At 33.8% G+C, this 15409-nt stretch overlaps 1 protein-coding gene across 5 annotated transcripts in view; it reads left to right on the forward strand.

The window, feature by feature from the left end:
• The window catches only part of EML5 (EMAP like 5), a 183202-nt gene that overhangs the window by 19287 nt on the left and 148506 nt on the right, over nt 1–15409 (forward strand). For all 5 annotated transcript variants that reach the window (XR_006818654.1, XM_046007940.1, XM_046007941.1 and 2 more), the window contains exon 2: nt 11525–11684. Coding sequence is in view for 4 of the 5 variants with exons in the window: in XM_046007940.1 (XP_045863896.1) it covers nt 11525–11684 (160 nt within the window). In the remaining variant the exon portion in view is untranslated. The remainder of the gene's footprint in view (nt 1–11524; nt 11685–15409) is intronic.

Genomic DNA, 15409 nt, shown 5'->3' on the forward strand with positions numbered 1-15409 from the left:
GAGAGAAAAGAGGTAGAGGGATGGACAAAATAGGTGAGGGGGAAGGAGGGATACAGGTTTCCAGTTACAGACTGAATAAGTCACGGGAATAAAAGACACAGCATAGGACATATAGTTAATGATACTGTAGTAGTGTTGTATGGTGACAAATGGTAGCTGTACTTGTGAGCATAACGTAGAGAAGTTGAAAAATTATGTTGTACACTTGAAACTAACATTATTTGTCAAGTATACTAAAAAAAAAACACAAAACTTGAAAAGATAGGTGTGCCTGCGTGGCTCAGTTGGTTAGGTATCTGCCTTTGGCTCAGGTCATGATCCTGGGGTCCTGGGTTCGAGCCCCTCGTCGGCCTCTGTGCTCAGCGTTGAGTCTGTTTCTTCTATTTCTCCTCAACTCTTCCCCTTCCCTTGCTTGTTCTCTCTCTCAGATAAACAGAATCTTTAAAAAAATTTAAAAAGATATTTCTTCCTTATGGTAGAATTCCAATTAATGTAGAAGAAAAGAGTGAAATAAGAGGACCACTTAAGTCGAATAGTACCGTAGTAACTGTTTCAGGCAAGGTCTGGTAATAGATGCTAAAATTAATGAAAGCTTGAGGAGAAACAGGATTTGCATAAACTCAAAGCATCTCTCCTAAAATACATATTGACTGCAAAGAAAAACTTTGTAGTAACTTTATAGTGAAGAAACCCTGCAAACACCAACTTATCCAAGGAATTGAGGTAAACATCATCAGTAATAATACATATTGACCTCCTTAATTGATGAACTCCTTCATATGATGCACTAAGAAGAACAAATAAAAATTTTGTGGTATATTTGCCAAAAATGCATAATTTCACTCCAATCGTGGGAAAACATGTTATAAGTCCAAACTGGGGGATAGTTTACAAAATAATTGATTAGTATTTTTCAAAAAGTGACCCTCATGAAAGACAAGGAAAATTAAAGGAACTGTTACAGAGACTGAAGTTGTTAACGAGAAATAGCAACTAAATGCAGCCTGGGAACCTAGATAGGATCTTGAAATTAGAAAAAAACCTTAGTGAGAAAACGTGAATTTTGAATAAGTTGTTTAGAGGGTGGTATAGCACTAATGTTAATTTCCTCATTCTGGTCATCCTACCAAGGTTAGGTAAGATGTTTATATTAGGACAGTGAGATGAGGGATGTAAGAGAACTGTTTGTACTATTTTTTGCAACTTCTTTAATCAAAAATTCATCCAAAATAAAAATTTTTTAAAAAATCAAAATCTTTTGCTCTTTAAAAAATAACAGTAAGAAAATGAAAAGACAGCCCAAAAACTGGGAAACACATTTACAAAACATATATTTGAGAGAAGAATTGTATCCAGAATATATCACGAACTCTTACAATGCAGGAATATGATAACAGATTAATTAAAACATAGGCCAAATGCTTTTTGCCCGGAGTCAGACCCAGTTGCAGGAAGTGCATGACAACGTACAGAAGCTCACACTCTGGACTTCTAGTCATAGTTCAATGAAGAAGAGCCCCTGGGAGATGGAGACAGGGGAGTTTATAGAGAGCAGGGAGTTCAAGAAGGGGATCTTAAAGAGTTATAGTTGATGTCCCAGACTCATTCTTAACACTGCATGTGGTTGAAACTAATTTGAAACAGCATTCCAAAGGCTTTGAGAACTAAATTATAATCATCCAGATTTCAGATTGGCCTCTGTGGTGTGTGCATGCGGTACTACTACAAAGGCTTTAAAAATTCTAACATTGGAATCACAGAGGGAAAATTGGAACGTGTACCCTGAAGCTAACTGGATTGCTTGCCTGATGAAACACAAAAAACAAAAAAATCAGCATTCTCTAGAGGTTTTTAACAGGGCCCAGAATTTATAACACAATATTAAAAATGTCCAGTACATAACCCAAAATTATCACACAAAGAATTAGGAAACTCTTAACTTACAAACGATAGCAGTTGTCAGCCCCAAGATGATGTAAATGTTGGAATTCTCAAAGAACTTAGAGCAGTTATTATAACGATATGGCATGAAGTAAAGGGGAATGCTCTGGAAACAAGTGAAATGTTACAAGTTCTCAGTGAAGAAGTAGAAGCTGTAGAAAAATGGCATATTTAGAACTGAAATATTTAAAAATGGAAGTAAAGAATTACTTAGTGAACTCAGTATCTGTGTGGTAGACAGATTGTGCCCACCCCTCCTCCCCAGAGCCTCTCCCCATAAAGACATCCACTCCCTAATCCCTAGAATTTGTGAATATATTGTTAAATGTGAAACATGACTTTGAAGATATGATTAATGTATGGACCTTAAGAGAGTGTCCTGAATTAACCCAGATGTGCCTAATTTAATCATGTGAACCCTTAAAAAATAGATAGCTTTCTCCAGCTGGAATCAGAAGAGATGTAGCAGAAGTCAGAAAGATTCCAAACTTGAGAAGCGATTCATTGTCCCATCACTGGTTTGAAGATGCGGGTGTCAGTGTAGGCAGACAGCCTTAGGGAAGTTGAAGTTCTCAGCTGATAGCCAGCAGGAAAACAAAGGCCTCAGTCTTTTTACCACCGGGAATTGAATTCAGCCAGTACTCTGAATGACTTGGAAGCTGATTTATCCCCAGAGACTCCAATAAGGAATGAAGCTGTGTTGATACCTTGATTTTGGCCTGGTGAGGCTCTTAAGCAGAGAACCCAGCTGTAACTGGATTTCTGCCCTGCAGAATTTTAGCTAATAAATTTGTGTTATGTCAAGATGCTCAACTTGTAATATGTCACAGCAGCATAGGAAACGGTCTGGAATATATTTTCACCCTTTTTACAAACTAATAAGTTAGACTTTTATTGTTTCTTGGATGTCAGTGCAGTCATGAAATACATGGTTCAGAGATAAAGAATTTTATTACTCATGGCACAGCAAATAGCAGGAGTCAATAACAGAATATACATTCTTTTCACATGCCTTTGGAATTTTACCAACAGTTTAGGTCATATCCTATAAAACAAACCTCAGTAAACTTAAAAGAATTGAAATTATATAAAATATGTTCTCTAAACATAATGAAATATAAATCATTAACTTAGAGAAAACGGAAATCAAAATATTTTAAAGCGGATAAAAATGAAAACATATCAAAATGTGTGAAAATTGACTGCAGCATTGTTTCAAGGGAAGTTTATAGTGTTAAGTACATATATTGGAAAGGAAAAAGGTTGAAGATCACTAATCTAAGATTACTTAGATTACTTAGATTAAGATACTAACCTTTAGAACTAGAAAAACAAGAGCAAACTAAACTCAAAATCAGAAGGAAATAATAAAGAACAGAAATTAATGAAAACCATAAAACAGTAGGGAAAAATCAAACTACAAACTAGTTTTTTGTTTTTGGTTTTGTTTTGTTTTGTTTTTAATGGGGGGTCTTAACTCCTGACTCTGAGATCAAGACCTGAGCTAAGATCAAGAATCCTCTGCTAACCAACTGCCCTAACCAAGTGCCCTAAAAAGCTAGTTTTTTGAAAAGAGTGATTAAATTGGTAAATTTTCAGCTAGACTGCCAAGAACAAAAAGATGGAAGTTACCAGCAGTATTCATCAAGCTATCACTGCAGACCTAAAGACATTAAAAGGATAATAAGAGAATACTATGAACAACTATACATAGAGCTATTTGACAACTTAGATGACATGCACTATTCCTTTGAAAGATTCAAGCTATTATAGCTTACCAAGAAGAATAGGTAACATGAATAACCCTCTATTTATTAAAATAATTGGATTTGTAGTTTGAAACATTTCAAAAAAGAAAGCCCTAGGTACAAATGGTTTCACTAGTAATTCTGCCAAACATTTAAAGAGGGAATAGTACCAATTCCACATAGCTCTTACTAACAATAGATGAGGAGAGAATATTTCCAACTCATTTTATGAGACCGGCATTACTTTAATATGAAGTCCAGACAATGGCATTAGAAGAAAAGGAAATTACAGACCACTATTCCTCATTAACGTAGATGTAAAAATTCTCAATAAACTAATCAAATAAAATCCATCAATAGAATAATACCTTGTGACCAAGGGGTTCATTTCAGGAATATAGGGTGAGTTCAATATTTGAAAACTAATCAAGGCAACTCACTCTATTAAGAGACTAAAGAAGGAAAATCATGATCCTCTCAACAAATGCAGGAAAATAATTTGACAAAACTCAACATCTGTCCACGTATTTTAAAATGCATAGCAAACTAAGAATAGAAGGCTACTTCCTTAACTGTATGAGCATCTATAAAAAACCTACAGCTAACATTATGCTTAATGGTGAGAGACTGAATGTTTTCCTTGTAAGATCAGGAAAAAGATAAGGATGTCCTCTCTTTCCTCTCCTAATTCAACATTTTACTGGAAGACTAGCTAGTGCAATAAGGCAAGAAATATAAATAAAAGACTTAGAGGAAAGGAAGAAATAAATATTCTCTATTCCTAGATCATTTCTTACATAGAAATTTCCAAATAATTTATAGCACGCACACACTACTCCTAAAACTAGTAAGTGAATTTACCAAGGTCGTAAGATACAAGGTCAATATGCAAAAATCAGTCGTATTGGGGCGCCTGGGTGGCTCAGTGGGTTAAAGCCTCTGCCTTTGGCTCAGGTCATGATCCCAGGGTCCTGGGATAGAATCCCACGTCGGACTCTCTGCTCCGCAGGGAGCCTGCTTCCTCCTCTCTCTCTGCCTGCCTCTCTGCCTAGTTGTGATTTCTCTCTGTCAAATAAATAAAATATTAAAAAAAAAACAGTCGTATTTCTGAACACTAGCAATTAACAACTGGAAACGGAAACTAAAAAACTACCATTTGTAAGAACTCAAAAACCAATCTTGCATAAGTTTAACAAAATCTATGTAGTATTTGTATACTAAAAACTATAAAATGAAGCTGGAAAAACAAAGCAGAGAACTTAAGAATGGAGTATATATATAATGTTCATGGACTGGAAGACTTAATGTAGTAAAGATGTCAGTTTTTCTTAGATTGATCTATAGAGTTTATTTAATCCCAGTCCCAACAGGGTATTTAGGATATATAAACTGGTTCTAAACTTATAGGGAAGATAAAGCAATTGGAATATACAGAACAATTTAGAAAAGGAATGAAGGTGAAAGACTCAACGTATTTAATTTTAAGGAGTATTACAAAGCAACAGTAATTTGACCATGTGATATTAGTGAAATTATGGATACATTGATTAGTGGAACAAAATTATAAGATACATTTTATGACAAATTAACATAGTTGATATTTGACAAAGGTACATGAACAATTGAGAAAAGTTTTTTTTTTTTTAAGATTTTTATGTATTGATTAGATAGAGATCACAAGTAGGCAGAGAGGCAGGCAGAGGGGTAGGGGGACGCAAGCTCTCTGCTGAGCAGAGATCCCGATGCGGGCTCCATCCCAGGACCCTGAGATCATGACCTGAGCTGAAGGCAGAGGCTTAGCCCACTGAGCCACCCAGGCACCCCAAAGAGTATTTTCAATCAATGGTGCTGGAATATTTGGACATCCATATGAAAAAAATAAGCAATTACACCTTATACAAAACTGACCCAAAATGGATGATAGATCTAAATGTGAAACGTAAAACTACAAAGATTTTAGAAGGAAACTTAAGAGTAAATCTATATTACTTTGGTTGTGCAAAGGCATGGTGTATAAAAAAAAACATGAAATGTACTTCATAAAAATAAAAGTTTGCTCTTTGAAAGAAACTGTTATGAGAAGGAAAAGAAAAGCTTCAGCCAGAGAGAAAATATTTGCAAATCACATGTTGGACAAAGGACTTGTGTTGAGAGTACACAAAACAGTTTTAAAACTCAAAACTATGAAGACAACCCAATTAAAATGGCTAGAAGACTTGATCAGATTATAAGAAACATTAGTCAATATTATTCATCAGGAAAATTCAAATAAAAAAGATTGACCCCAAGTATTAGTGAGAATATGGAGCAACTGGAAATTGCATACTTTTGGGGTGTATCACATGGCACAAGCACTTTGAGAAATTGGTGGTTTCTTATAAATCTAAACACATACCTACCCTATCCTCCTTTCTGTTTTAATGAATTTGCTTATTCTGTACATTTCATCAAAATGGATTCATATAGTATGTGGCCCTTATATATTTGCTTCTTTAATGTATATGCTTTCAAGGTTTGTTCATGTTGTAACGTATGTCAGGATTTTATTCCTTTTTATTGCCAAATAATAATTCCTTGCATAGATATATGTCACATTTTATCCATTCTTCAATTGAAGAACTTTTTGGTTGTTTTTTTTCACTTTCTGGCTATTATGAGTAATGTTGCTGTGAACATTTGTATATAAGTTTTGTAAAGACATATGTTTCCGGGGTGCTTGGGTGGCTCAGTCATTAAGCGTCTGCCTTCGGCTCAGGTCATGATCCCAGAGTCCTGGGATCAAGCCTCACACTGGGCTCCTTGCTCCGTGGGAAGCCTGCCTGCCTTTCTTCCACTCCCCCTGCTTGTGTTCCTTCTCTCACTATGTCTCTTTCTGTCAAATAAATAAATAAAATCTTTTAAAAAAAAATCAAACCATAGGTTTCCATTACTTGGGAATTTAGGAGTAGAATTACTAGATCGTATGATAACGCTATGTTTAGCTTTTGAGGAATTGCCAAAACATTTCTGGGAGGGGCTCTATCATTTTACAGTCCCACAGAAATATTTGAAAGATATGTTTTCTCCACATCCTTGCCAGTACTTGGTATAATATAAATTATATATATTTTACATGCACATATATATGTGTGTGTGTGTATGTGTATATATATACGTATATATATATATATATATATATAGTGTGTGTGTGTATACACACACACACACATCCATACTGTCTTTTCTGTCATGGAAGTGGTATATCATTGAGATTTAGATTTGCATTTTCCTACTGGCTAATGATGTTGAGCATCTTTTCATGTGCTTTTTGTCTGTCTTCCTTGGGGAGATGTTTATTCAAATCCTTTGTCCTTTTAAAAAATGGGGTTATTTATGGTTTTATTGTTGAGTTCTTTATATATTATAGATATAAGTCCCTTATCAAATCTTTGCAGTTATGTTCTCACATTCTGTGTGTTGTGTTTTCTTATTTTTGATAGCTGTCCTTTGGAACATAAAAATTTAATTTTGGAGGCACCTGGTGGCTCATTTGGTTAAGTGTTGGTGTTCTGCTTGGGTCATGGTCCTAGAGTCCTGGGATCAAGCCCTACATCACTCCCTGCTCCCCCTGCTTGTGCTCTCTTGGTCATCCTCTCTCTCAAATAAATAAAAATCTTTTTTCAAAATTTTTAATTTTGATGAAACCCATTTTATTTTTTGTTGCTTCTGTTTTTGGTGTCCTATCTAAGAAACCCTTATTTTATCTGAGGTCAGTAAGATTTATGCCTATGTTTTCTTCTAAGAATTTATTATTTTAGCTCTCACATTTTGAATTTTGAATTTTTGTATGTAGTTTAAAGTATGGGTCCAGATTCTTTGTTTTGCATTGTGGATATTCAGATGTCCTAGCACCATCTTCTTCCTTTGAATTATCTTGGCACCACCCTTCATGGAAGTCAGTTGACAATATATTGATTTATTTCTGGACTCTGCGTTTTGTTTCATGATCTGCATCTCTGTGATGCCAGTATCATGCTGTGTTGATTACTCTATTTTTATAGTAAGTTAGTAATTTTTGAAATTGGAAGTTTTGTTCCAATTTTGTTCTTTTTCAAGATTGTTTTAGCTATTCTTGGTTTTTTTTATCAGCTTGTGAATGTTTTCAAGACAAACAACTGGTATTTTGGCATGGATTGGTTTTAACTCTAAATCAATTTAGTCAATATTGCTATTTTATTTATTTATTTATTTATTTATTTAGAAGCTTGGAATGTGAGATATCTTTCCATTTATTTAGATCTTTTAAATTTTATTTAATGGTGTTTTGTATTTTTCTATGTACAAGTCTTGTACTTTTTTGTTATATTTATTCCTAAGTGTTGTCTTCTTTTTTGATGCTAATATAAGTGAAATTGTTTTCTTCATGTAATTTTCAGATTGTTCATTGCTAGTGTACAGAAATATAACTGATATTATGTTGATCTTGTATCCTACCACATTGCTGAAATCATTTATTAGCTTTACTTGGGATTTATTTATTGTTTGTGATTCCTATATGCAAGATAATGTCATCTGCAAGTAGAGATAGATTTATTTCTCCCTTTTGTTTCTGTTTCTTGCCTAATTGTCCTGACTAGAATATCCAGTACTGTGTTAGATGGAAGTGACAAAAGCTGACATCCTTATCTTGTTCCTACACTTAGAGGGGAAATTTCAGGCTTTGACCATTAAATGTGGTAACACCTGTAGGTTTTCATAGATGCCGTTTATCAGATTGAGGACGTTCTTTTTATTATTTTTTTTAATTAAAGCTGTGTACACAAAATTTTTTCAAAACACAATTGGTCATAATATATTTGATAATATATTAAAATATGAATTATTCATTTACATAAGAAATAAAACTTTTCTTATATGCAGGATTTTAATTCTTAGTTGTGTGTTTTTATCACAAAAGAGGTTAGATTTATGTCATATGCATCTTCTGTCAAGATGAACGTATTTGGGCCTTTTTATAAAAACTTTTATTCCTTCTTCCTTTTTTTTTTTTTTTTTAGGATTGATCTTTGTTCTCTTAATGTATTAATTGGTTTGTTTTTGTATGTAGAACCAACCTTCCATTCCCACTTATCTTCCCTCCCACCGGTTACTCATTTAGTATTCCCTGACTTGATGAATACCATCTAAGCCATTCAGATGCCCAAGCCAGAGATCCTAGAGTCATCTTAGACCCTTCTCTTTCCCTTACTCACTACATCCAATCAGTTGATTTTGTCTTTTTTTTTTTTAAGATTTTATTTATTTGTCAGAGATTGTGAAAAAGAGAAACTGAGCAAGCAGGGGCAGCTAGAGGCAGAAGCAAGCAATGTGGGACTTGATCCCAGAACCGTGGGATCATGACCTGAGTCAAAGGAAGCTGCTTAACCTACTGAGCCAGTTGATTCTGTCTTAATATGTTCCTAAATTTTCGCACTTTGAATTCATCCTCACTCTGATGCCAGGAGTGATTTTTTTCCTCCCAAAGGTGAATCTAATAATCTAAACCTACTTGTAGAAAAATTTATGAAGGAGAAGTTTCTATGAACGCCCTGCCTTCTGATAATGTACATAAACCATTACCAGCTGTTAAGTCTTTGTCTTGGTTTTAAAGACTCAGATTATTTTCTGTGAATTATGAGTGACTTTTCTGTTTCTTGAAATGAGATTTGTGTTATAGTAGCCAAAACAGTATGGTATTGGCATAAAAACAGACACATAGATCAATGAAATTGAATAGAGAGCCCAGGAATAAACCTACATATATATGGGCAATTAATTTACAACAGAGGAGTCAAAGACATAAAATGGAGGAAGGACATTCTCTTTTTAAATAATGGTGTTGGGAAAACTGGACAACCACATACAAAAGAATGAAACTTGACCACTATCTTATACTGTACATAAAAATTAACTGAAAATGGATTGAAAACTTGAATGTAAAACCTGAAACCATTAAACTCCTAAAGGAAAACAGGTGGTAAACTCCTTGACATCAGTCTTAGCAATTTATTTGTGGATATGACTTCAAAGACAAGGGAAACCAAAGCAAAAGTAAACAAATTGAAATATATCAAACTAAAGAGCTTCAGCATGGTGAAAGAAACCATCATCAAAAGGAAAAGGCAACCTACTGAATGGATATTTGCCAAAATTACATATTTGGCAAGGGATTAATATCCAAAACATATAAAGAACTCATACAACTTAACAAAAAAAAATCTAATTAAAAAAATGGGAAGAAGATATACATAGACATTTTTCCAAAGAAGATAAATCAGTGGCCAACAGGCACATGAAAAGATGTTCAACATCCCTAATTATTAGGGAAATGCAAACCAATACCACAATGAGATATCACCTCGCAAGGGTAGACTGGCTATCATCAAAAAGGCAAGAAAAAAAAACACGTGTTGGAAAGAATGTGGAGAAATGGGAACCTTCCTAAATAAAATCCTGAGAATGTAAATTAGTTCATCTGCTATGTAAAACACTATGACTGTTTCTTAAAAAGTTGACAATAGAACTGCCATACTATCCAGCAATTCCACTTCTGAGCATTTATCTGAAGAATGTGAAAACATTAACGCAAAAAGATATGTGCAGCCTATTGTTAATTGCAGTATCATTTACAGTAGCCATGTTATGAAACAGTCTAAATGTAGTCAGTGGATTAATGGATAAAGAAGGTGTGGTATATGCACAGAATGGACTACTACTCAGCCATAAAAAGTGAAATCAGATGGCAATAGCATCAGCAGGTGAATGGATAAACTCAGCCATAAAAAGAGTGAAATCAAATGGCAACAACATGGATGGACCTTGAAGGTATTTAAGTGAACTAAGTCAGAAGGAAAAAGTAAAAAACAATATGATCTCGTCATATGTGAATCTAAAAAACAACAACAACAAAAAAAACCACAAAAATGAACTCATACACACAGAAAACAGATTGGTGGTTACCACAAGGGCAGTGGTGATTCTACAATGGTAGGTGGTTGAGGGGTGGGCAAAATGGGTGAAGGAAGTCAAATGTATGATGATAAATGGTAACTAGATTTTTGGAGGTGATCGTTTTGAGATGAATACAGATATTTAATTATAATATTGTATACCTGAAACTTATATAATGTTACATACCAATGTTACTTCAATTAAGAATGAGATTTGTAATTCAAGTATTATCATAGGGGTACTATTTTTGGACACTAAGATTTGGTCTAATGTTATCCAATAAAAGAGTAAAATTGGAGAGAGGACTTAAAAACAGATGAAGACCAAATGGGAAAATGGCATGTGGTAAGGTTGCTACTAATTTGTTGCTGTGGTGCAGTTGATCTCTTGTGAGAATTCTTTTCTTGCAAAGTTTACACACATTGTATGATATTACAGAGATTATGAAGTCTACCATCAATCTGCTTATCACATACATATACTAGTCAAGTAATAACTTTTCCCACGGATTTTTGTAGAAGTTATTTTATTTATTTATTTTTAAAGATTTATTTGACAGAGACACAGCAAGAGAGAGAACACATGCAGGGGGAATGGGAGAGGGAGAAACAGGCTTCTTGCTGAGTAGGGAGCCCGATGTGGGGCTCGATCTCAGGACCCTGGGATCATGACCCAAGCCTGAAGTAGACGCTTAAAGACTAAGCCACCCAGATGCCCCTGTAGAAGTTATTTTAAATCCAAATTATTTAAAATGTATAACATCTAATTTTTGCATTGGTATATATAAAGTTTACATCTATCAAATACTATAAAAGCTCTATAAGCAATTTTAAGTCAATTTGTTTGTTAATTTACTTATTTTGCAGCCTTGCATTGCATCCTGAACGAGTATTAGTAGCAACAGGACAAGTTGGGAAAGAGCCTTATATCTGTATTTGGGATTCATACACTGTGCAGACCATATCAGTTCTAAAGGATGTTCATACACATGGTATAGCCTGTTTAGCATTCGACTTAGATGGACAGGTATGTGATATTTTTTCTCTTTTCCTAAACTATATCTTAAAAATGTGTACCATTAATGATTATAAATCTATAAATATTAAATTGGAAAGCAATAGATGAAAGATACCTATTTGCTCAAGGGTAGAGGTAGGTAGGTTGAGTGGAGAGTTAATGAGTATAGAAAAATAAGAACAATAAGGAATCTTTATTTCATGTATCAAGAACTTTTTAATTAACACTGTTATGAAAGCCAAAGAGATTCTGACTCAGTAGAGTATTACCTGATTGTCCTAGAAAATTTTACATATTAATAACTCTTTTCCAGATAGTTTAGTTGAAAGACAGATGGGAAACATCTTAGGAAAACTAGGTTTCTCTAAGTAGAGCTGTATACATTTTTTCTGTTATTTTAAAGGTTTCTGTTAAAATTACATTTTTTATTAAAAATAGAGGCAGCTCCTATAATATGAGCTATTTTTATGCAAAATCAAAGTTGAAAACAAAGGATATAATTATCATTCTACTTATTAGTCCCCAAATTATTATCTACTTCTAGTTAATGATTGTTAAAAAAATTAAACATGCCAAGAACTTTTTTGTGGTGCTTTCATGGAACTTGTTATACTTAAAACATATTTAAGTAGTAGTAAGAAGTTGAATTTTGCAGATGTGGTTAATTTATAGCCTTTAATTTTTATGTTAATATTAGACTTTAAAAATCATTTTAATTTTTAGAGAAATTTTAGTTACCTACTTTTCAGTTTATAAAATTAATTTTATACATTGATATTTTACAAAAACAGATTACATTGTGTTCTATTCCCTTGAAAATAAGTACATGTTTTATTTATAACTCTGAGGAATAGCTTATTTGAGTAGCATAGATTAATGACTTTCTTTTAAGAGCTGGTAAGAGATCTTTAAAGACCTAACTGGAAGCTTTCATTTGGGGAAAAATGTGCTTCTAGGTTTAATATCAATATGTAGCAGTGATTGGCAATTACAGATCCTTAATATGCATCCCATTTTTACTATTGTTTTTCAAGCCCCTTACTGTCCCCATATCCATTTCATTTTCTTTTTTTAAAGGAATAGAATAATACTCTTTACCTACCTCACAGAAGAATAAATTTTATGAAACAAACCTCCACAGCTTTTTTAAATCATTTATCAAAAGTGTTATGAAGTCCAAGGTGTATTAACTATAATAAGCATCTGTATACTTTAAACACAGATGTTTTCTTAATTTTGAAATTGCTCTTTCTAAATGTAATATGTTGCACTGTTGAGGAATTTCTTTAATATATACAAGGAAAAGTCATGCCCATAGATTTTCCTAGTTGAAAGGCCTTTAATTTTGCTTATTTTAAGTAACTTGAAAAGCCTTGGTTACATGTATTATCACAGATCTTCATGAAAATGTGTTACTTAAAAATTTAAGCTTATAAAAAACATAACAGCTAAAAGTTACTGAGCACATACTAAGTGCCAAGCATTGTGCTAAGCCTACCTTATCTTATTTAATCCTCACAGCAACCCTATGAAATAGATACTATTATTATCTCTATTTTACAGATAAAGAAACTGAGACTTAGAGAGGTTAAATAACTTGCCCCAGGTTACACAGCTAGTAAATGGAGCCAGAGCGGAAACCCAGGTCAGTCACACTCCAAAGCTCATGTTTTTAACCGCAATACTCTCCTGCCTCCCAAATATGGAACTTAGGAGGTAGTGATTTATATTTCAGAAGGAATTCATCCATCTTAAATATAGTTAAATCTTATAAGGACCTACTGCCAATTGAAGATTAAGTTAAGAAGATATCTCTGAAATTATATTAATGAGAAAATGTTTTAGTTAAAAAATATATTTGAGAACATATCTATCTATTCACTAATATCTATAAACTGTTTGAGTTATCAACTAGGAAATATTGTATGATTTTTGCATTTTGTACTAGATTTGAAACTTTAAGTGCTCTGTTAAGATTTATCCAATAAATGAGTTTCCCTGTTGGTAGTAAGCTGAATGTTATTTTCCCAGAGGCTTTCTTCTAAATGGACTGAATACTCTAATACCAGAAGTCTGCCTTACTGAGAATAATTAAGACTTGAAAAATCTACTTATGTAAATGCACATCAAATAGGGACTCAAATTTCTTAGTGGGAAGAAGGAAAATTTGAGCAGTACTTTGTCTTGAAAATATAAAATACATTATAAAAATATTTCTCTTATTAAAATCTAAGCTATAATAACAGCTCTGGTGATTTACAGAATAAATAAGAATAGTGTTACTTTTTTAACCTAATTTTGTCAGTTATGTGATGTTACAAAAATGCTTTAGTTTACCTTTGACTTTTGGCACATGATTATGAAGAGAGTAATTTTTGCAAAAGGAGTAGGGGAGTTCACTGGTTTTTTTCAAGTGCCTTTTAGAAATCTCTTGATATCAGGACATATCTCAAGTGCCTAATGTATTTTTCTTGAGTTTTTTCCCTATTTCTTTGCCAGACCTAATTTCTGATGGCTTTATTTATGATTACACCAGTATCTACTCCATTAAGCCCTGAATCTTTTACAAAATTTGTGATTTTACTTTGTAACAACATGACAGCTCTTATGTAATGAACACTGAGATTACAAGGACCCCCATACTAAAATCTTTTAAGTGTAATTTTTCCTTATTTGAGTATGTTTCACAGTTGCAGGAACTTATGGGATCATCTAGTTGTGTCTTTTGGGATATTTTTCTTATTTGAGAATTTAGTGTGCTAGAACTTTTTAATGAATACTTCCAATTGAATTAATGGACACAACCAAGATTTGGTTTGGAGCTTAGATCAAGGAGGAATTTGTTTGGGAAGATGGTTAGAGGCTTCTTTACCTGGTGTTCTTTCTCCCTCTCTGACTTTTACTTCTTCTTTTTTTTTTTTTTTTTGATTTATTTTTTAATTTATTTATTTTTTCAGCATAACAATATTCATTGTTTTTGCACAACACCCAGTGCTCCATGCAAAACGTGCCCTCCCTATTACCTATCACCTGTTCCCCCAACCTCCCACCCCTCAGGTTGTTTTTCAGAGTCCGTAGTCTCTTATGGTTCGCCTCCCCTTCCAATTTTTTTTTTTTTTTATAAACATATAATGTATTTTTATCCCCAGGGGTACAGGTCTGTGAATTGCCAGGTTTACACACGTCACAGCACTCACGATAGCACATACCCTCCCCAATGTCCATAACCCCCTCCCCCTCTCCCAACCCCACCTCCTCCCAGCAACCCCCAGTTTGTTTTGTGAGATTAAGAGTCATTTATGGTTTATCTCCCTCCCAATCCCATCTTGTTTCATTTATTCTTTTCCTATCCCCCTAACCCCCCATGTTGCTTCTCCACGTCCTCATATCAGGGAGATCATATGATAGTTGTCTTTCTCCGATTGACTTATTTCACTAAGCATGATACCCTCTAGTTCCATCCACGTCTCGTCGCAAATGGCAAGATTTCATTTCTTTTGATGGCTGCATAGTATTCCATTGTGTATATATACCACATCTTCTTTATCCATTCATCTGTTGATGGACATCTAGGTTCTTTCCATAGTTTGGCTATTGTAGACATTGCTGCTATAAACATTCGGGTACACGTGCCCCTTCTTAATCTTTAAAGGAGCTTTTCCTTCTGTCTGCTTCTTAAATATCAGTGTTCTTTAGGAGTTTGTAGCCTTCTTATTCTCTCACATGATCATATA

Source organism: Meles meles, chromosome 6 (genome assembly GCF_922984935.1).
Source record: "Meles meles chromosome 6, mMelMel3.1 paternal haplotype, whole genome shotgun sequence".
In the NCBI taxonomy this organism is placed as follows: Eukaryota; Metazoa; Chordata; class Mammalia; order Carnivora; family Mustelidae; genus Meles; species Meles meles.